Genomic DNA, 22,372 nt, shown 5'->3' with positions numbered 1-22,372 from the left:
GTTTTACACCGGGGGCGGTTACAAGGGTAGGAGCCAGAGGGTAGGGAAGGTGGTTTGGGGATTTCATAGGGATGAACTAAGAGGTTACGAAGGTTAGGTGGACGGCGGAAAGACACTCTTGGTGGAGTGGGAAGGATTTCATGAAGGATGGATCTCATTTCAGGGCAGGATTTGAGGAAGTCGTATCCCTGCTGGAGAGCCACATTCAGAATCTGATCCAGTCCCGGAAAGTCCTGTCCCACTTGTGACAGTGACAATTTGATGTAAAAATAAAAAACAACTGTCCAAATTCCAATTTATTTACATTCTACTCGAGTCATCGGGTTCAGTTTCTGTCTCCAGTAGAATATAAATAAATTGTGTTTTGGACGGTTAGTTTTTATATCAAGTACAATCACTTAAGTTCCAGCATCAATTACATAAGTACTGTGAAAGTTCCTGAGCTACGCATAATGGGCTAGTCTTCTTTCTGATGCTGCATTATTGCGACAGTGGATGCTGCCCATGCGTACTAGGCTGCAGCTGGCCTCACTGTGGCTACAATGCACATTTTCCATTGTGGCTGTATGCAGTTGAAATGCTACAATAGCTGTTTTTACATATTTTGTTAATGTTGTTCATAGACATTATTATTGAATGCCTGTTATAATAAGCATAGCAGTGACTCATCATTGTGGGTTATGTCAGGATTTTTGTTAACACAACGTGTATCTACTGAGGTAAAGGCAATATAGTGAAAAGTCTCAAAGATATGTTGTTTTCTTCAAGCAGATGTTTTTAAACATGAGTATTTCATTTTATTTTCCTTCTGCTATTGACATTATCTGCCGTTTCTATTTTAAAACTAATATCGAACATTTTCTTAGGTCTGCTAGGTGTTAGTGAGCAGCAGCTAGCTTGTGATGTCCTGAAGGCCACTCTAACACTGGGACCACACAGGGGTCGGCAGATGCCAACCTCTGTAGCAACTTCTGGGGGAACACTTCCATCACACCGTGGGGCCTCTGACAGTGAAGGGCTGCCTGGTACCAGAGCAGCTTTGCCAACACGACACAGCAAGTCATTGGACCAACTGAAGACAACTGGTACATCAACAGTGCCTCAACCCGTGGTATCTGTATGCCCCATTCCATCACAACCGAAACTGGTGCCAAATGCCGCAACACGGCGAGTGGCAGTTGGAAGGTGGACAGCCGCTGACTCATCTACTGCACTGCCAACCACTTCTTCATCTGCCCCCAATCCTTCTCTGGGTGTTCCTCACATTCTCGGTGTAACACGGTCCTCGTCCACACAGATACGGCGCGAGAGAAGTGTCGACTGCTTGGAGTTACCGGCAGTAGGTGCGGGGCGATCTACTGCACCGACTGTCCCTCCTCCAATGCCTGCAACATTGCCACTCCCTCCGGGCCACGGTCTTAAAGAAAAACTGAAAAATAATCTCCGCTTAGAACTTAAAGTGGCTGACACAGAAGTGGTTGGTACTTCTCCCTCCACAGAGTCTGGTGATTCGGTTGCCAATAGTGCATTTAAGAGGTTGGAGCAGAGTGCAAGTGTGCCTTTTAATCTCAGTGAAACCACAGACCTAACAATGAAGCAATCGAGAAGTACGCCGTCAGTTCCGAGTGTCGCAGTGTCGCAACGTGATCAGAGGATTCCAGATGACATCGAGCCTCTGCGGTTCACGGCCAGTACCGGTGGCTCAATGCCCGATTTAGCAGGACCCCTTCCACCGACGATATCTCCTCCGAAAGACACCCCGTCTGAACCGGAGAAGTTGCCACGGACTCCTGCAGGACCTACAGAGCTCAGCAAGATAGAAGTGGGATTGTACAGTTCAGCAGATCCAGCCTTGATTTCTGTAGAGTCAAGTTTAGTCGAGCCAGTTCCAGCAAGTGTGAGACCGAAACCTCGTTCCCCAGGAAAATCACCTTTGTGCCCTTCTCTGTCCTCACCTCCCTCCTCTTCTCTTTCTGACATAACATCTGAACAGAGTGGATGGGTGTCTAACTCTAGTGGAAGAACATCTGGTGATACATCCAGTGGTCAGTTGAGTCCAGAAGGAAGTGATTTTGTTCCTAAAATTTGTATAGAACGTCGTTTGTCTAGCAAGCAACATCGAGTAGTGAACGGTGATCAGCTGCGTGCCAGATTGCAGGAGCTGGCAGAGCCTTTAGATTCCAAACCGCCCTCAGTGGAACATCCTTACGAAGAGCTTAGATTGCCTCCACCAAAACAATTCCGGGATGATCCTCCTCCACCAGAACCTTTCAGAGATCCTCCGCCGCCTCCTCCTCCACGACCTGTTCCCTCTATTACGAGGATCAAGCCAAAGACCTCACCCCCACTGCCAATTGACAATCTTCTGTATCATGTGTATGAAAGTGTGAAAGAAGTTGAAAAGAAATCCTTAGAACCAAATGTGCGGATTTTGAGTGAAAAAGAAACTGAGAAAGATAAAGTAGTGAAAGAGAGAGAGATACAGTCCCAAGCTCAAAGTGCATCCTCAAAAGTAGAACCAATAGCAAGCAAAAAAACACTGTCTCCAAAGTAAGTGTTGTTTACTTATGACAAAAATGTTGTTTTCTTTATTATGTAATTGGGAAGATGTGTGTTTTGGAATGGTAAGTACTTGTCTAAAAACAAAGTGTATGTGGTTTCAGCCTTTGAAGTTGGGGCAAACAGTAACACCAGAAGAAGGTAAATGAACTTAGAATTATATAATAGATGTGAGTTATTCATCTAAGAACTTATGACAGACTGAAAGTGTCGAAATGTTGATACACAAATTATTACTTCACTGATCAGGGCAAAAATAGTAAGTTATTAAAATAATGCTGCCAGTTGCTTTCGAGTGATACATGTCTGTCCCTCATTATTTTTTCACTGTCAGCCTTATTCACCTTTGAGGTCATATTTATTTACAGTGTGGTGCCAGTCTGTTACTAATTGCTCTCAAGTTGTTTGTATAGGTGTTTCATACTTTCTTACTTTTCAAATACAAATTTATTTCTCATTTACCTTTACAGTGCTAAAATTTGTTACTTATTCATTTCCAAGTTAACAATGCTGCTTGGGCTTTCTCAGCTGACTTTCGAATCATCTACTTTCTTCCTGTTTACTTTTGCATCTATACCAGAGGAACACATTAATCCCCAAAATATTTTCAGTAGATTGGCAATGAAGTATCATTGAACTAGTGTTACTGCTTGGTGTAATGTAAATGAACATGAGTCTTCTTAAAGTGATTTTGTTGTGAATTGCAATCAATATTTAGATAGCGTTTTGGGTTTATTATCTATTTACAGTCAAAGTAAGTAAACATAGCAGTCCAATCTAAAATGACATCTTTATTTCTTACATTTTCTATAAGTAATTAAAGCATTCAACTAATGTATTAATGTTTATGATGGCACATTGGTTATGGTGACCTTTGTTTCTGGGCATTGTTATTTTTTATGATAATAAGTTTATCTGATTTGTATCTTTAGCACTTTAAGAAAATTTCATTTCAGAATCACCAAGACCTACTGGAAAAATAAATAAATTTATTTGCTTCCAGAATGTAATAAAACATGCACGATTTGAACATATAATATTTTACATATAATTCTAACAATGTAATGAAAAAGACAGATTTCTACTCATCAAATAGTGGAGATGTTGAGCTGCATTCAGGCATAAAAAAAAGACTGCTTGACAGATAAGCTTTCAGCCATAAGGCCATTTTCTGAATTAGACAACATACACACACACACATTCACGCAAATGCAACTTGCACCAACACATGACCACTGTCTCTGGCTGCTAAGGCCAGTCTTTCCATCTGACCCAACTTCTCAACTCATACACATTATTGACTAGTGTTCCTGTCCACTTAATTCATTTCTTTGCAGCATTTCCTGTAATTCCCGCAAGTGGTTTGGACCTTGTGCACCGCCACAGAATAAATACCGGGTGGTCCATTGATAGTGACTGGGCCAAATATCTCATGAAATAAGCATCAAACGAAAAAACTACGAAGAACAAAACTCGTCTAGCTTGAAGGGGGAAACCAGATGGTGCTATGGTTGGCCCGCTAGATGGCACTGCTATAGGTCAAATGGATATCAACAGCGTTTTTTTTTGTTTTTTTTTTGTTTTAATAGGAACCCCCATTTTTTATTACATATTCGTGTAGTACGTAAAGAAATTTGAATGTTTTAGTTGGACCACTTTTTTCGCTTTGTGATAGATGGCACTGTAATAGTCACAAACTTATGGCTCACAATTTTAGATGAACAGTTGGTAACAAGTAGGTTTTTTAAATTAAAATACAGAACATAAGTACGTTTGAACATTTTATGGCGATGTACTTCAAACATGATGGATGTCCGGCACATAGCTCACATGCGGTTGAAGCGGTATTGAATAGCATAGTTCATGACAGGTGGATTGGTCATCGAAGCACCATACCATGGCCTGCACGTTCACCGGATCTGACGTCCCCGGATTTCCTTCTGTGGGGAAAGTTGAAGGATATTTGCTGTCGTGATCCACCGACAACGCCTGACAACGTGCATTAGCGCATTGTCAATGCATGTGCGAACATTATGGAAGGCGAATGACTCGCTGTTGAGAGGAATGTCGTTACACATACTGCCAAATGCATTGAGGTTGATGGACATCATTTTGAGCATTTATTGCATTAATGTGGTATTTACAGGTAATCATGCTGGAACAGCATGTGTTCTCAGAAATGATAAGTTTGCAGAGGTACATGTATCACATTGGAACAACCGAAATAAAATGTTCAAATATACCTATGTTCTGTATTTTAATTTAAAAATCCTACCTGTTACCAACTGTCCATCTAAAATTGTGAGCCATATGTTTGTGACTATTACAGTGCCATCTATCACAAAGCGAAAAAAGTGGTCCAACTAAAACATTCAAATTTCTTTACGTACTACACGAATATGTAATAAAAAAATGGGGGGTTCCTATTTAAAAAAATGCAGTTGATATCTGTTTGACCTATGGCAGCACCATCTAGCGGGCCAACCATAGCGCCTTCTGGTTTCCCCCTTCAAGCTATACAAGTTTGTTCTTTGTAGTTTTAACGTTAGACACTTATTGTGTGAGATATTTGGCCCGTTCACGATCAATGGAACCCCTGTGTGTGTGTGTGTATATATATATATATATATATATATATATGATGATATGTGTGGATGGATATGTGTGTGTGTGCGAGTGTATACCCGTCCTTTTTTCCCCTTAAGGTAAGTCTTTCCGCTCCCGGGACTGGAATGACTCCTTACCCTCTCCCTTAAAACCCACATCCTTTCGTCTTTCCCTCTCCTTCCCTCTTTCCTGATGAGGCAACAGTTTGTTGCGAAAGCTTGAATTTTGTGTGTGTTTGTGTTCGTTTGTGTGTCTGTCGACCTGCCAGCACTTTCATTTGGTAAGTCACATCGTCTTTGTTTTTAGGTATATTTTTCCTTCGTGGAATGTTTCCTTCTATTATAACTATATATATGTGTGTGTGTGTGTGTGTGTGTGTGTGTGTGTGTGTGTGTGTGTGTGTGTGTGTCCATTCTGTTGGGCATATCTGACAGAACAGACACCATACATATAGAGTATATAGATTAGATGTTAGTTTATTACACACTGATCAACTTGTTGTTTCCAGGTCACTTTATTATCTATGCATGTGCTGAAAAACTTGCAACAAGACTTGAGTTGTTCAGCTATCATTGATTTGATTCGCCTGGGTGAGAGTACATTGCCTTGGTTTTTGAGAGGTTATCCCTTAAATTTTCACTTTCAAAATGATTTTGTATTTTGTCTATAAATTTTTGTTTTTCCTTACTACGATTACATGGATCTTTTGCCCAGCAAAGAGAACTTGTATCATCAGCGTATATAGTGACGAAAAGTTAAATTATCATTAGTATGAGGAAGATCATTTACATATATTGTAAAACATGTTGGTACCATATTGAGAGCACTATGGCACTACAAATTTTGTTGTTCTCATTCTGGAACTTCTTGTGCCTGTGCTGTTGCTATGGTCATGCATGATTTCAGGTTATTATGTATTCATCAGATATGTTTCTAGTAAAGTTAAGAAATTTCCACTGGGGTAATCATTTGCCATATCAACACCAGTAAACCATGGTGCACCCTGCCAAAAGCGCTGGAAAGATTTAAAGAGACTATTTCTCGTCTTCTTTCATCAATATTTTGTGGAGCCTTATGAATAAATTTTACTGCTGCTGACGTTGTGCTCTTCCTTCTTCTGAAACCATGCTGGAAACCCTCATGTGTATCCTTACTGTTATAATTTTTTCCAGAAAGTTTACTGAAGATTGAAATTAGGGCAACAGGTTTATAGTTTTGTAAAAGTTTACTGGAACAATTTTATCTCACCCTCTTGATTGTTTGTTCTGTAGGATGTTTATCAACTGAAGGACACCTCAGGACTCTCTCACAATTGCAGTCAGTTCTGTAGCTGTTGAGTCTATGGTGCACTGTTTATTGTACTATTGGCACTCTCTTCACCATCTATAAAAATAATCATTCAGAAGCTTACTCTCTCTGATTGGCACACTTACTTGTTTATTGAAACAGTTATTTCTATATTATTGATTTTATTTGTAGGTGGACTGTCTTCCAGTGTCTCAACTATCATTTTCAATCATCTGATCATCATCACCAGGTATCATAAAATTATTTATTGCAGTCTGTATGACAATATTCTTACTGTGGTGCCAAATAAAAAGAAAACCACCATGCATCACTGCCATAAACAGTAAAATGCATTTCTGTAGTTAATTAATCTTAAAACCCTGTCATAAGAAGATTCTGACCTCCTGTGTGGAATGCATTCTCCGAACTTGAGTGCACTCCACACAGAAGGGTACAGTTTGCTTTTATTCCTTTTGCTATACAGTTTTGTTGTATGGGGAACCAACCTTTGTCACAGTGGTGCCAGTCTTAGATCCTGTCTAGTTGGCTGATGTTTTACTTTGTAGTTACAATATATATTGGCATTGGAGGAATAATATGTGGTACTCTGTCTTAAACAGTGGTTTACAGTTTTCTGTTTGTTGTGAAACAGAACTGTGCAGGCTGCTTTCTTTTGGAATTTAAACACATTTACTGACTATGGTCCTTGACCAAAAAAAATAAAAAATAAAATAAAATAAAAATTTAAAAAAATAATAATAATAATTCCATAGCTGAGTAACAACTGAAAGAGATCATTACACTTTCATGTACTGATATGTACTATATTTCTTATTGATCTACTCACAAAACGTACTTTACTCAGTTTGGTAATGTCACGCCGATGTGATATTTCCATTTGTTTGTGCCAGCAATGGGAACTGCTAAGAATTTGTTTCATCAAAAATTCAACATGGTTATCACTCTGTGATACTGTGGGAACCAGTGGTGTTTCATTCTAAGTGAGTGGAAATGTAGGCCAGCTGTCTTCTTGAGATTAAGGAGCAGTCTGTTTGATTTAAGCCATTAGTTTTGTTAAGCATTGCTTTCATTCAGCTCAGTCTGGACTGTTTCTTTTGTGTTACGTGTGAGAATCATGACCATGTTAAGAATGGGTAAGTTGCTACTCACCATATTGAGGAAAAGTTGAATTCCAGACAGGTAGAACAAAATGACTTATATACAATTAAGCTTTTAGCCAAAAGGCCTTTTCTTAAAGCAGAAACAAACTCAGTCTCTCTCTCTGTCTCCGGCCGCTGAGGCTGAACTATGTACAGAAACTTCACCTGATGGGAGAAGCAGTCTCTTGGTGGTGGGGGTAAGGAGGAGGCTGGAGTGAGGAAGGGGAGGGATAGCAAGGTAGGAGTGGGGGAAATCGTAGTGTTGCTCATGGGAGTGTGGAGGTATGTGGTGGTGACAGGGTAGGACTGCTAGGTAGAGTCAGGACGTTTGATGGGGAAGGGAGTGGAAAAGGAGAGAAGTAGAGGAGACTAATTGGTGTGTTGGTGGAATAGATGGCTGTGTAATGCTGTAGTAGGTGCAGGGAAGGGGATAGGTAGATGAAGGGCAGGGATTAGCAAAGGTTGAAGCCAGGGGGTAAGGCAACTAGGATATATTTCGGGGAGGGTTCCCAACTGCGCAACTCAGAAAAGCTGATGTTGGTAGGAAGGATTGTGATGGTGCAGGCTCTGAATCAGTCACTGAACTTAAGCACATTGTGTTAAGCAGCATGTTCAGCAACTGGGTGGTCTAGCTGTCTCTTCGCCACAGTGTGCTTCACTTCAATGACTACTTCACATCCTGTGCCATTTGGCTCCTTCCTATCAACATTAGCTTTTCTGAATAATGCAGGTGCGAACTCTCCCTGCAATATACTCTACATTCCTATAAACCACCTAGTCTCAGCCTTCAGTAGTTTGTGTCCTTCACCTACTTATCCCCTTCCCTGCTCCCTTTCTAGCAGTAAACTGCCTTCTAGTCTACCTAGTCTTCTCTACTTCTCTCCTCTTCCACATGCCTTTGCCCCTTCAAACATCCTGAATGCACGTAGCAGCCCTACCCTGTCCCCACCATGCCTCTTCACGCTCCCCCAAGCAGCAATACACCTCCCCCCTATTACTACCCTGCTATATGTCCCTCTCCCTGCCCCAGCCTTGTCCTTACCCACTGCACCCACAGATTGCTTCTCCCATTAGGCACAATTCAGCCTCAGCGACCAGAGACAGTGGTCATATGTGTGCGAGTTGTGCTTGTATGAATATGTGTGTGTGTTTTCTACTTTAAAAGAAGGCCTTTTGGCCAAAAGCTTAAATGTATAGCAGTCTTTTTGTTGTGCCTTTCTGTGACTTAGTGTCTGGTCTATATTGTGAGAAGAAACCTATACTTTTCATAATATTGTCCTTATTCTATCCCGGATTTTTCTTTGTTTGATATGAGAATCAAGGCGTCAACAGCAAAGAAAGAGGTTCTGTTCGTGGATAAGCTTAATGGAAGGTCATTTATTTAAGGCAAGGACAATAAGGGGCTTAAGACTGAGCCTTATGAAATACCATATCTTATGGTTTCTATGGACTAATGTGCATGACTGGCAATTCCTGCAGGCATGATCTCATTTATCTGGGCTTATTTTTCTCAGTTTTTATATGAACAATTTGTGACAGTTTTTGTTTCATAGAAATAAATCTTCTGCAGTAAGCTAGTGTGATTAAGCTTGGCAAAGGACTTTGAGAGTAAGAAAAATATCTATGGCTGGTAGTTTCTTGTCAATAACACTTGAACTCTAGGAATTCCTGTATTACATCAGCTGTGGTTTTCGTTTCTTGGAAGTCAAACTGAACAGATGACAAATTTTTCTTTTCCTAGGGAATGAATTTAATGTGATAGCCAAGGTCTATTGAAATATTTTGCTGGATACTGCGAGTACTGCAATTGGCTGTAGCCACTAATATCTTCTTTACTCCCATTTTTGTGAATCAGGATATCATCAACCATCTCAGCAACTAAGCTTTGAGTGTAAAAGTTTGCAATGTTTTGATTGCATAAAAACTGTAGAGTTATTGTCAGGTATCCACCTATGTAAAGTCACTGATATAAGATAATGATTGAGTGCTCAGCGTTCGTACCACACCTCAAGTGATGGAGATTGGAGGAGTTACACATATAGGGCCTTTTTAGAGTGTACTGTACTGTCACTTGTGGAACTAACAGCCACTCAGTTGTTGCATTTTATGACTCCTGTAGTGTTTTTAGACTGCTGCACAGAAATCAGAGATGCTACGTTGGAGGGTGCTGGTACTGTGTCCTTACCAGTTCAATAAATGGATGTTGCCTTCTATCTGAATAAAGTCCACTCCATCTGCAAACAAGATTAGTTACAATCAAATTTCTACATCTACATCTACATCTAAATCTTCACAGATACTGCTCAAGCTACCGTATGGTGCATGGCGGAGGGTACCCTGTGGCACTACTTGTCATTTCCTTTCCTGTTCCATTCACAAATAAAGAGAGGAAAAAACGACTCTTTATATGACTCCATATGAGCCCTAATTTCTCATATCTTATCTTTGTGGTCCTTATACGCAATGTATGTTGGCGGCAGTAGAATCGTTCGGCAGTCAGCTCCAAATGCTGGTTCTCTAAATTTTCTCAATAGTGTACTCGAAACGAACATTTTGCTCCCTCCAGGGATTTTCATTTGAGTTTCCAAAGCAGCTCCATAACATTTACGTGTTGTTCGAACCTCCCGGTAACAAATCTTGCAGCTTGCATTTGAATTGCTTCAATGTCTTTCTTCAATCCGACCTGGTACGGATCCCACACACTCGAGCAGTTCCTCAGAACTCTAGAATACGTCGCACCAGCATCCTATAAGCGGTCTCCCAGTGAACCACCGTTTCCTAAAATTCTCCCAATGAAGCGGAGTCAACCATTTGTCTTCCCTACTACAGTTCCCAAGTGCTTATTCCAACTCATATCACTTTGCAACATTATGCCCAGATATTTTCAATTTGACAGGACACTAGTAATACTGTATCTGAAAATTACAGGTTTGTTCTTCCTATTCATCAGCATTTGCTTACATTTTTCCACATTTAGGGCTAGCTGTCATACATCACACCAACTAGAAATTGTGTCAAAGATGTCTTGTATCTTCCTACAGCCACTCAACTTTGACACCTTGCTATACACCATGGCATCATCACCCAACAACCGCAGGTTGCTGCCCACCCTGTTAGCCCAATCATTTATTTATATAGAGAACAACAGCAGTCCTATGACACTTACCTGGGGCACTTCTGACAGTACCCCTGTCTATGATGAACACTTGCCATCGAGGATAATTTACTGTTTCATTATTTAAGAAGTCTTTGAACCACTCACATATCTGTGAACTTATTCTGTAAGATCATACCCTTAACTGCCTGCATTGGTGCACTGTGTCAAATGCTTTCCAGAACTCTAGAAATATGGAATCTGTCTGTTGCCCTTCATACATCTTCTCAGTATGCTGTGTGAGAAAAGGGCAAACTTAGTTTCGCATGAGTGATGCTTTCTAAAACCATGCTGATTCATGGACATAAGCTTCTCAGTCCCAAGAAATTTTATTATATTCTAACTGAGAATATGTTCAAGGATTCTGCAGCGAACAGAAGGTAGGGATATTGGTCTGTAATTTTGCAGGCCTGTTCTTTTACCTTTCTTATGTACTGGAGTCATGTGCGCATTTTTCCAGTCTCTTGGGACCTCAAAGAGGGTTTTCCAAAACCTAGACATTGTGCCCAGAATTTCACTTTTACCTAATTTGATAATATGCTTACTATTAAATTACAGCTGACTTAACTTGGCATCTGGATAAACTATTTATTTCATTTGATCAGTATGCAAAGGTCCAAATTGATATTGATTATTATTAACTTATTCTTTTTGTAAGTGTAAGCTATTTTATTCAAGCATGCCACACTTGTAATTGTAGTGCACCTATGAAAAACATAGCTGATTCACTACTTGGGTAAAATACTCTAAACTTAAAAACAGGTGCCATTAGCGTGGTGAATTTAAAACAGTTTCCTGCATGTAGCTCTCTGTGAAAACGAATTGCATTAAACATTCTCCCAGGCCAAAATTCTGAATATTCATTTGATCTGATTCAGATGATCATTGTAAGATAACAATTCCTATCTATCTATCTATTCTCTCCATGTCAAAATATGTGAAATTTGTATAGTTTGCAAATTGTATTGGCAATTCTTCATACACAGTTCCAAATCGGTTATGGATTTTACTGTACAAGCCTGTACGACACAAGGTACCATCACTATATTATTGTTCCAACATGTCTAGATCTGGTACCCATAATGAGTGACCTTTCTCCAGTTACATCATAAAACATAATTTTCTGAGGTAATGAATGAAATCAATAAAAGAATTCTGCTACATGAACAAAAGTTACATTAGAATATTTTTGGAGCAAAGAATACCACTCACCAAAATGCAGAAGCATTGTTGTAGATGGGCACACACAAAAAAGAAAATTTGCGTAATCATTTTTTGAGACAGAGTACAAGTAAACACACACACACACACACACACACACACACACACACACCTAAGTCCCTACATGATGTCAGCTGAAGACACAATGCCTGTGCTCTATTTTGCAAGTGAACTAGGCTGGGTTTCTTGGGTGGGGCAGGTAAAGAGAGGGATGTAAGATAGGGAGAGTTGTTCAGGGTGGGTGGTTAGCAGCTAGGAGAGAGGCAGTCAGTTTGCCGGCTGGGAAAGTGTGGGAGGGGGTAGCAGGTGAATGGATTCGACATATGATGCACAGTTGTCAGAGCCAGTGTGGAGCAGTGCACGCTGAAGGTGACGCAAATTGGGAGGGGGTGATTAGATGGAATAAGGTGAGCAGTTGGGTGGAGGGTGGAGGGCAGTGGGTTACAAGAGATTGAAACTAGGGCAACTACAGGAGCAAAGGATGTGTTGCAAGAATAACTCACATCTGCGAATTTAGGAGAAGCTGTTGGTGGGGGCAAGTATCCAGATGGCTAGGTTTGTCATGCAGCCATTGAAATTGGGCATGTCATGCTTGGCTGTATGTTGAGCCACTGGATGGTCAAGTTTGTTCTTGGCAGCAAGTTTGTAGTGGCCATTAATCCTTATTGACAGCTAGTTGGTAGTCATACAGATGTAAAAAGCTCTGCAGTGTTTGCAGCAGGGTTGGTATATGACATGGCTGCTCTCACAAATGGTTGAGCCTGTGATGGAGTAGGATTAGCTTCTGACAAGACTGGATTGGATTAGACAGATCTTGCACCTTGTACATCAACAGTTGTATGGTACCTATGGCAAGGGGTTGGGAATGGGTTGTAGGGTTGTTTTGGGGAGGAGACCAGACAGCAAAGTCATCGTGCCCATCAGATTAGGGAAGGACAGGGAAGGAAGTCGGCCATGCCCTTTCAAAGGAATGATCCTGGCATTTGCCTGGAGCAATGTAGAGAAATCACAGAAAACCTAAATCAGGGTGGCTGGACGCAGGATTTGGAATGGGAGTGGCATAGGGAGGAACTAGGATGTCATGTAGGCTGGGTAGGTTACAGAACTCCAATTTAGGAAGGGTGGGAAGGATTTTGGGTTTAGGAAGGGTGGGAAGGATTTTGGGTAGGATTTCTCTCATTTCAGAACATGGGAGATAACCAAAGCCCTGAAGAAAAGGGTATGGTTTAGTGTGTCTGCTAATTAGTCAAGCTTCTGCTTTTTGGTGAGTAGTCTCCTTTACTCCAAGATATTCACATTCTTTCCTACAAAATTAGAATATCTTCAGAATACTTGTGTTTTTATGCTATTTTCGTGTGAGCAATGTCTTCAGGTTTTTTTTCCATAAAATAATTGCCTACTGGAGGAAACAAAGGACTTCTCATGGTAACCTGTCTCATCATAAAAGTTGCAATTGAAAAATATGTGAAGGAGATACATGGTTTAAAAAAGATAAAAAGATTTAGTTACATTTTGTTTGGTATGTAAGGCCTGTGTCAATATTGCAGGGCGCCAGCTGTTGATCAGCCATGTTCCTGCCCAGTGCCTTCATCACTTCCTGGTCCACTGCCGGCACCGACACAAACTCCAGCACCTCAGCTGCCTCAAGCACCAGCAGCTTTGTTGGCTCCAGCACCCCTACCATCCTCTGACAGGACGTGTGAGTGCTACTCCAAGGATGGGGAGGAACGCTTAAGGCAGAAGTTGGTCTCTTCCATCGCAGATGAAGAACTGAGCTTCATCAAATTCAAAGAAGATTTTAAAAGACAGATGAACTTCACAGGGATGATTTACAGGTTATATATGCTGATAATAAAACTGTGCAGTTATATTAATTCTCAATTTTATATTCGTGGCATGATGAACAACACGTCTCCTGATAATGTGTTTCTATAGTGCTGTCTCTATTGAAAAGGCAATGTTAATGGAAAATTTTGTTTTGCAACATCATTTTGCCATGAAAATGGAAAAGGAAATGTACATATTCTCCTAATTGCATAGGAGTACAGCTACTTGCCATCAGTGCTCAATTATGTGTATAGGTGTACGTATTAAGTGTGATGAGCATTTCTGTTGAGCAACTGATTGTAAATCTTTCTGTTATAAATGTGATTTGATATTTCAAAATGAACATTACCTGATAGTAGGCCATGAGTGATGCATTGTCATTTATTACAACTTTCTTTATCACAAGCTTTTGTGGCATTCCAAATTTTGTAGTCTAAAACCATGGCCTTGAAAGGTAATATAGTTTCTCAGTTCATTTTAGTCATAGGTAGCCAGTTATCAAACAACAACTTTCATTTAGAGCACAGTTGCCTTTCTTAGCATGTGCTGAGTCATACCACAGTGGGTTACATTCTCACTACTGGAGAAGCACATTTCACAACAGTGGTTTAGCCCCAAAGTTGTCCTGGTTAGTATCCAAAGTATATTAGTTCTGTACTAATCTTCAGTTGACGCTGGAACAATGTTTCTGGAAAGTTAGAACTTGAGCTAGGGAACTTTAAAGTAAATAGGAGCGACACAATGCTCCAGTTTCATTCCGTGCCATGAGACTGTCAGCTTCCTTAGAAGATTTTAACTTGTTTTCACTATTAACTTGTGTCTCTTAAGACCCTAAGATGTATCAGAAAATTTGTGGAATGTTTGATAGAAATTTGAGATTCAGACACAAGTAGAGAGAGAGAGAGAGAGAGAGAGAGAGAGAGAGAGAGAGTTTTCAGTAACTGAGGCATTGTGCACCAATGAAAAATGCCTAGAGTTAGAAGTTACAAAAGTTCTCACTGGGGGGAAAAAAATATTGACCTTGCTTGCGTGACTTTCTCCTATTTGACAAGTTATGAAAAGAAGCTTCTAGAGAAATTACTCACAAATCAAAGTAAAATGAGGCCCCGCCCCCTCCCCCAACAAACTTAAGTTCAAAACGTTTGTATGCCGAATAGTATTATTAATTCCTCTTTGTCGAAATTGGTTGGTAGTATGTCCATATGACTGAAAATTAACTTGTCCTAATTTTTATTCATTCATCCCACAGTTTTTATCCAATATTTTGAAAAGTCTTGATTTTAGTTAAAAATTAATATTGCAACTTTATTTATGTATTACTTGAATTGTGAATTTTGCCTTACTGTAATTGCAGTATTTGTCTCAGACAGCCTTTACTGATGCATACCGTTTATTGGTTCAGCATTAACTGTAAAAATATATGTATTCCCTAATGATACTACAGAAAATATGTAATGAAGAAAAAATTTACATAAACAAATTATGTTCTTACTATCAATACTATGAAAAGGATAGTTGCTACTCAGCATGAAGCGGAGATGCTGAGTTGCAGATAGGCACAGCAATAAAGCTGTGACAAAATAAGCTTTCAGCCATCAAGGACTTTGTCAAATATTGATGACAATCACGCGTCCACACACACACACACACACACACACACACACACACACACACACACACACAAATACTACTCACGCACATGACCACAGTCTCTCAGCTTCAGCTGCCAGAGATTATGGTCGTGTGTGTGTGTGTGTGTGTGTGTGTGTGTGTGTGTGTGTGTGTGTGTGTCTGTCTGTCGTTTATATTTGACGAAGGTCTTGTTGGCCAAAAGCTTATTTTCTGACAGTCTTTTTGTTGTGCCTATCTGCAACTCGACATCTCTTCTGTATGGTAAGTAGCAACTATCTTTTTCATAATAGTGTTACATTCCATCCTGGATTTTTCTTATGTTCATAGTATCCTAGACTGGAGTTATTAGAGTGAAACTTTTGTTATTCTTTTAAATGCTTTTGGAAAAATCTCTGGTAATAATTTTTCTTTTCAACAGTGACTTTCCAACTCTGGCCTCCACTTTGCCTTATTTTCACATCAGTGATGAATATAGAATATTTTCTCCAGAAGGCTTACATTTGATAGTCTGTGTTCATGGCTTGGATGGGAACTCAGCTGACTTGAGGCTTGTGAAAACGTATCTTGAATTGGGATTACCAGGTGCCAATCTTGAATTCCTTATGTCGGAGAGAAACCAGGTAACAATATGTTTATGTCTGGAGCTTATAATTATTTTTATGTCTTCATGTGTAATTGGGTACTGATCCAGACACTCTATATGCAAACAAAAATATGAAAATTTTAAATACTGTTAATCAGTAATTAGCCAGAACAATAAAATTTGTCAAATTCAGAAGTAAAAAGTAAAGTTTTGGGTTTCGCTAAGTAATTTTCTTCTGTTGAATAACTTATGTAATTATAAACTTCTGACTAAGATACCTGAATTAGAATGTAAGTAATATTTTTATTCTAGGAGTTATGTGGTACAATAAAAATGGAACTATCTGTTGTTACGGTAACTTTTCAGAGAGAAGAAGATGAATCTGACTGTGCCATACCAAAACAGTTCCCCCAGTTTTCAGGCTGTGAACAAAAATTTGCTAACAAAACTGTTTCACTTGAGAACTCTGTTCTTGTAATTCTGCTGCAAGGAAAGCAGAAGGATAGGAAATAGGGAGATGGGACCTGGATAAGTTGAAAGAACTTGAGATTGTTGAAAGTGTCAAAGATATCATTAGGTAATGACTGGAACACGAGTTAGGAATGTAATAGAAGATGATCAGATAGCCTTGAGAGAAGAAATAGTGAAGGAAGCAGATGATCAAACAGGAAGAAAGATAAAGCCCAGAAGAAATCTCTGGATAACACCTAAGATATTGAATTGAGAAAGGAAGGAAATACAAAAATATATAGCAAATGAAGCAGGCAAATGGGAATAAGTACATCTAATACATGAGACTGACAGAAACTGCAAAATGGTGAAGCTGGAATAGCTATACAAGAAATACAAGGAAGTAGAAGCATGCATGACTGTAGTTGAAGTCGGGTGGAGGTCAAGTTTAGGCTTTTTCTGAGCATCTATGTCACAATTTCTCCGTCAACCAATAAGCATTCATTAGTTTCTCAGCACTCTGCTGTGAATCTTGCAGCCAGTGCAAGCATTAAACATTATCATAGTGAGTTATTTAGTGAATTTTTATTTATTCCATTTGTTGTGAGTTGCCACGGCTGATGGTGATGGTAAGGGACAAATTCTGCACAAGAAAGCAAGAGACATAATTTGCAATATATACACACTTTCTTCAACCATAGAACACATGAATGCACTTACCATAGTCATTGCCTGTAACTAGCAACAGTGCAATCCCCATCCGTGTCTCAAGCTGTGCAAACCACCCTCGTTGGTGGATCAGATTATAGGGAAGGATATACTCAACATGTAGGAAACCTTTGGAAAAAAAAGAAGCAATTACACAAATAGTTAGAGCTCAGAAGGCAAGAGGGCGCTGATGACCTCGACATTGAGCGCCCGTAAGCCCTAACACACACAAAAGGCAAGCCCGTACTAGGCAAAGAAGTGAAAGCTGAAAGGAGGAAGGAATAAATACAAGGGCTACACAAGGGAAATATACTTGAAGGCAATTATAAGAAGGGACAAGGATGTGGATGAAGATGAGTTCGGATATATGATGAGTTAGGGTATACGACATCGCGAGAACAATTTGGTGGAGCATTGGAAGTCCAGAGTTTAAACCAGACCCCTGAAGTAGTAAAATTTCATCAATATTGGCTGATTGCTCACTTTCTCCAAAAACTATTTCATTTAATTTGCTTTTTTTAAACCATTATCAAAAAATTATTACATCTGATGGTAGATTGCTTAATTATTGCCTGTTGAAGGATCTTCTCTATTTCTTTTCTAATAACTTCTTTCTTGGAAAATGGAATAATAAAAGGTTTGTGAAACAGTGCTACACATTCTTTATACTTTGACCTACAATCAGAATCTTTTCCTAATAGAGGCATATCTGAAAATACCTCACTGTTCTGCATCAACACTTCTTTTAAGTCACTCTTTTGGTCATATGTTATGGCTTCAATATTTTCTGCTGTCTCATTTAACTGTACGTGTACTTGTTCTTCAAACAATGGAAAGTCCATGGTGGAATAGCAACAATATGAAAATGATAGATTGCTACTCACCATGTAGAGGTGGCACCGAGTTGCTCGCGCACACACACACACACACACACACACACACACACACACACACACACACACACACACAAACACAAACAGCCTGTTCAGCCCATCAGTGGGCTGCACATGTATCTGACATGAGCAGTAACCCAGTATAGGTGCGGGGTAAGGAGGAGGTATGGGGTGGGGAGGGGGAGGGATAGCAGGCTAGGGTGGAGGAGATGATGTGCGAGCAGGAACGTAATGGGGAGAGGATAGGGCTGCTAGGTGCAGAATCGGGAGGTTGTGCTGGGTAGGGGCAAGATGAGAAGGGAGATGTAGAGAAGGGAAAAAAAACTACTAGGTGCATTAGTTAAATAGAAATAGAAGGCATGCATGGAGCTGGAGTGGGAGTACGGAAGGGATGGAGGACAAGGACTAGTGAAGGTTGAAGTCAAGGGGGGGGGGGGTTACAAGAACAAATGTTAAATGAATTTTATCCATAGTGGATGCTGTTGAACTCCGTAACTGTTCCTTTATAGGGTGTAGAAAAATTTCCACTACCAGTCACAATAAAAGATTATTTATTCGTCACACGACCAGTTTCGAGCTTGTGCCCATCCTCAGGTGTTTGTACAAGCTAAATGCCCTCCTTAGTAAAGAAAAGTGGACAGAGATGTACACAGCCAATGATGTTAACATGAAATTCAACATATTTCTTGACAAAATGATCCACCACTCTGAAGAGGCCTTTCCGCAAAAACCAGTAAGAATAAATAATAATAGAAACAAGAGTTGGATTACACCAGCTATAAAAATCTCTTGCAAACATAAAAGAATACTCCACATGTTATGTAAACAAAGTAGTGACTCCCCCCCACTAACAGAATACTATAAAAACTACACATGTATCCTAAGAAGAGTGATAAGACAAGCAAAAAGGATGCAGAATGATGAGTACATTGACAAATCCAGCAATAAAGTAAAAGCAATGTGGAATATCATAAAAAGGGAAAGAGGGGAAATGAAAGCTTCACATACGAACATAGAAATCAAACTCCACAATGAATCTATATCTAATCCCGAAGTTGTGGTGAACTCATTCAACAATTTCTTTACAAGCAAAGCTGAAAAACTGGTTCAAAATAATCCTAACACAAATTACCAACCAGCAAACCAAAAATATCTCACATGTGCAGAGTCAATTTTCATTACCAAAGTCACTGAAAATGATGTTGCAAAAGCCCTCAGAGAGTTAAAAAATTCATATTCAGCTGGAATTGATGGTATCCCAGCAGCTGTAATCAAAAATTGTGAACACACAATTGTTGAACCATTAACTCACCTCTGCGACTGTTCTTTCCAGGCAGGTATCTTCCCTGAAGCTCTGAAACTTTCTAAAGTAATTCCTGTCTTCAAAAAAGGTGATAATAAAGATATGAATAACTACAGGCCTATCTCAATCTCATCCTGCTTTTCTAAAGTTTTTGAAAAAATAATGTCCAAAAAAATGATGGACTTCATTGAGAAAAAAAAAAAAAAAGATTTAGTAAGTTTAGCTCAACATGGGTTCAGAAGCAACAAATCTACTGAAACTGCAGTGTATGATTGCATAAATATACTTTTAGAACTGTTAGATAGAAAACAACCCATAACAGGCATATTTCTGGATCTGTCAAAGGCTTTTGACACTGTTGACCACAAAATATTACTGGAAAAAATTAGAACACTACGGTATAAGAGGAATTGCAAACAACTGGATTGCTACATTCTTAACCAATCGGATGCAGAGAGTCAGCATGAAATATACTAATAGACAAAGCAACTCAATAACCGAAATACTATCAAGTAATAAAACTGTAAAGCAAGGTGTTCCACAGGGCTCAGTATTGGGACCCTTACTTTTCCTCCTGTATATTAATGACTTGAGCCTGAATGTTGATGCACACAAAACAATAATATTTGCTGATGACACAACTGTACTCCTCAAAAGGGAGAATACAGAGGCTGTGCAAAAAGCTGTGAACTTGGCTACTGATCAACTCAGCAACTGGGCAAAAATCAACAGATTAACTATCAACACCAAAAAGACATCTTCCATTAACTTCCACACAACACAAAATGCAAATTCCTCTCAGCCATCTGTCACTATAAATAACCAGTCAATAGATACCGATACTGTTTTCAAATTCCTAGGTCTGTGGGTTCAAGATAACCTGAAATGGAATACACATACAGGAAAGGTAAATGCCAGGATTTGTACTGGCTGTTATGCATTGAGTGTACTGAAAACATGTGCTATCCTGAAAACATTAACCAGTGCATACTACGCTTATATACAAGCCCACCAAAAATATGGCGTAATATTCTGGGGAAATGCTCCAACTGCTCTGAGCACATTCAGAATCCAGAAGAGAGCAATGAGGATTATTACTGGGAGCAAACCCAGAGACTCCTGCAAACCCATCTTCAGAAAGTTGGAAATCGTTACACTGCCTTGCCTCTACATTCTTGAGACTCTAAAATTCTTCAGAAACCACATAGTGCCAACTGACCCCAGAGTCGTAAAAAAGTGAAATACATGAACACAACACCAGGAAAAACGCAAACCTGCATGTTATACGTACAAACACTCAACTGTGTAAAAAGGGAGTTTTCCGCATGGGCCTCCAACTGTTCAACAATCTTCCCATTAGTATTAAGTCCATCAAAGACAACATAAAATTTAGCAAAGCCGTGAAGTCACATAAAAGTTTGTAAATACCTGATTTGTGATGGCAGTGGTTATTTGTCTTACTGTTGTGGATGATGTGCTGTTGTAGCTTGTTGTTAGTGCTGAAAACTGGTATTCAAATTTCTTTCAGCTACAACAGCAAATCATCCACAATAGTAAGACAAATAACCACTGCCACCACAAATCAGGTATTTACACATTTTTATGTGGCAATTTCCCACAGTTCTACATAGTCCAACTGGAAGGAGTTTCACTATAAGATACCGTGAGCATATGGACGCCTTCCAGCTAAATAACTTTGATAAATCCACCTTTGCAATGCACCTAAAGGACCATGGTCACTCAGCCACAGCCATTACAGACAACCTACAAATACTACACATTGTCACCAAAGGAAAGAAAATGAATCTGCTCGAAGAGCTAGAAACTTACATCCACAGTTCTAACTCACCACACCTTATTCTCAACGAACAAGTGGAGCTTGCAAACAAATCTTATCTCCACATATTTCATGAAATATTCAAAAATAAAAGCTCATTATCCTCTGATACAATAACAAAGTAATATGCTATGGAAAGCCGATGTAGCAATCGTACAACAATTAAAGTGTCATTATCGTAATTTGTAAAAGTCATATTGTAAACACAATCTTTAACTGTCATTTTCATAATTTGTAGTAGCTTTCAAACTTTCATGTGTATAACATCATTGTACTTCCTAGTTACTAGTTCTCTGCGCGCGCGCGCACACACACACACACACACACACACACACACACACACACACACACACACACACACATAACGCAACTTGCGTTGGTGTGTGTATGTGTCTACTGCTGACAAAGGCCTCAATGGCAGAAAGCTATAATTGTGTGAATCTTTTTGTTGTGCCTATCGTGACTCAGCATTTCCGCTATATGGTGAGTAGTAACTTTCCTTCCCTGATATTGTTACAGTATCGCCTGCAATATAAACATGTATATGAATGTATAAATGCCTGAGGATGGGCACAAGCCTGAAACTGGTTGTGTGATGAATAAATAATCTTTTATTGTGACTGGTAATGGAAATTTTTCTACACCCTATAATGAATGTTACATTGTAGGGAGACTTACCACATGTGCAGTTCAGAAAAGCTAGTGTTGGTAGGAAAGATCCAGACAGCACAGGGTGTGAAGCATTCATTGATGTGAAGAACATCGATTGAGCAGCATGTTTAGCAACTGGGTGTTCCAGCTGGTTCTTTGTTACAGTTTGTAGGTGGCCATTCATGTGGGCAGACAACTAGCAGGTTGTCATGTCCATGGAACACAGTGGTTGCAATTTAGCTTGTAGATCACATTACTGGTTTCGCAGATAGCCTTGCCTTTGATGGGATAGGTGATACTTGTGACTGGACTGGCGTAAGTGCTGGTGGGAGGATGTATGGGGAGATGAGCTATGAGCCAAGGAGTGGGGAGCAGGGGTGGAGTAGGGATGGGCAATGATATTGTGTAAGTTCAGCCAGTGGTAGAATACTGTTATGGGAAAGATAGTGGGTAGGATATTCCTCATTTCAGGGCATTATGGGAGGTAGTCATTGCCCTGG

General features: G+C 39.7%; 1 protein-coding gene across 1 annotated transcript in view; it reads left to right on the top strand.

Annotated features, from left to right (window-relative positions):
- The window catches only part of LOC126177117 (uncharacterized), a 571,356-nt gene that overhangs the window by 491,420 nt on the left and 57,564 nt on the right, over nucleotides 1-22,372 (top strand). The window contains exons 13-15 of the mRNA XM_049924387.1: nucleotides 867-2,550; nucleotides 13,536-13,823; nucleotides 15,866-16,067. Of these exons, the coding sequence (XP_049780344.1) occupies nucleotides 867-2,550; nucleotides 13,536-13,823; nucleotides 15,866-16,067 (2,174 nt within the window). The remainder of the gene's footprint in view (nucleotides 1-866; nucleotides 2,551-13,535; nucleotides 13,824-15,865; nucleotides 16,068-22,372) is intronic.

This window comes from Schistocerca cancellata, chromosome 3 (assembly GCF_023864275.1).
Source record: "Schistocerca cancellata isolate TAMUIC-IGC-003103 chromosome 3, iqSchCanc2.1, whole genome shotgun sequence".
In the NCBI taxonomy this organism is placed as follows: domain Eukaryota; kingdom Metazoa; phylum Arthropoda; class Insecta; order Orthoptera; family Acrididae; genus Schistocerca; species Schistocerca cancellata.
Note: the sequence above shows the minus strand (reverse complement) of the source record. Positions and strands in the feature narration are given on the sequence as shown.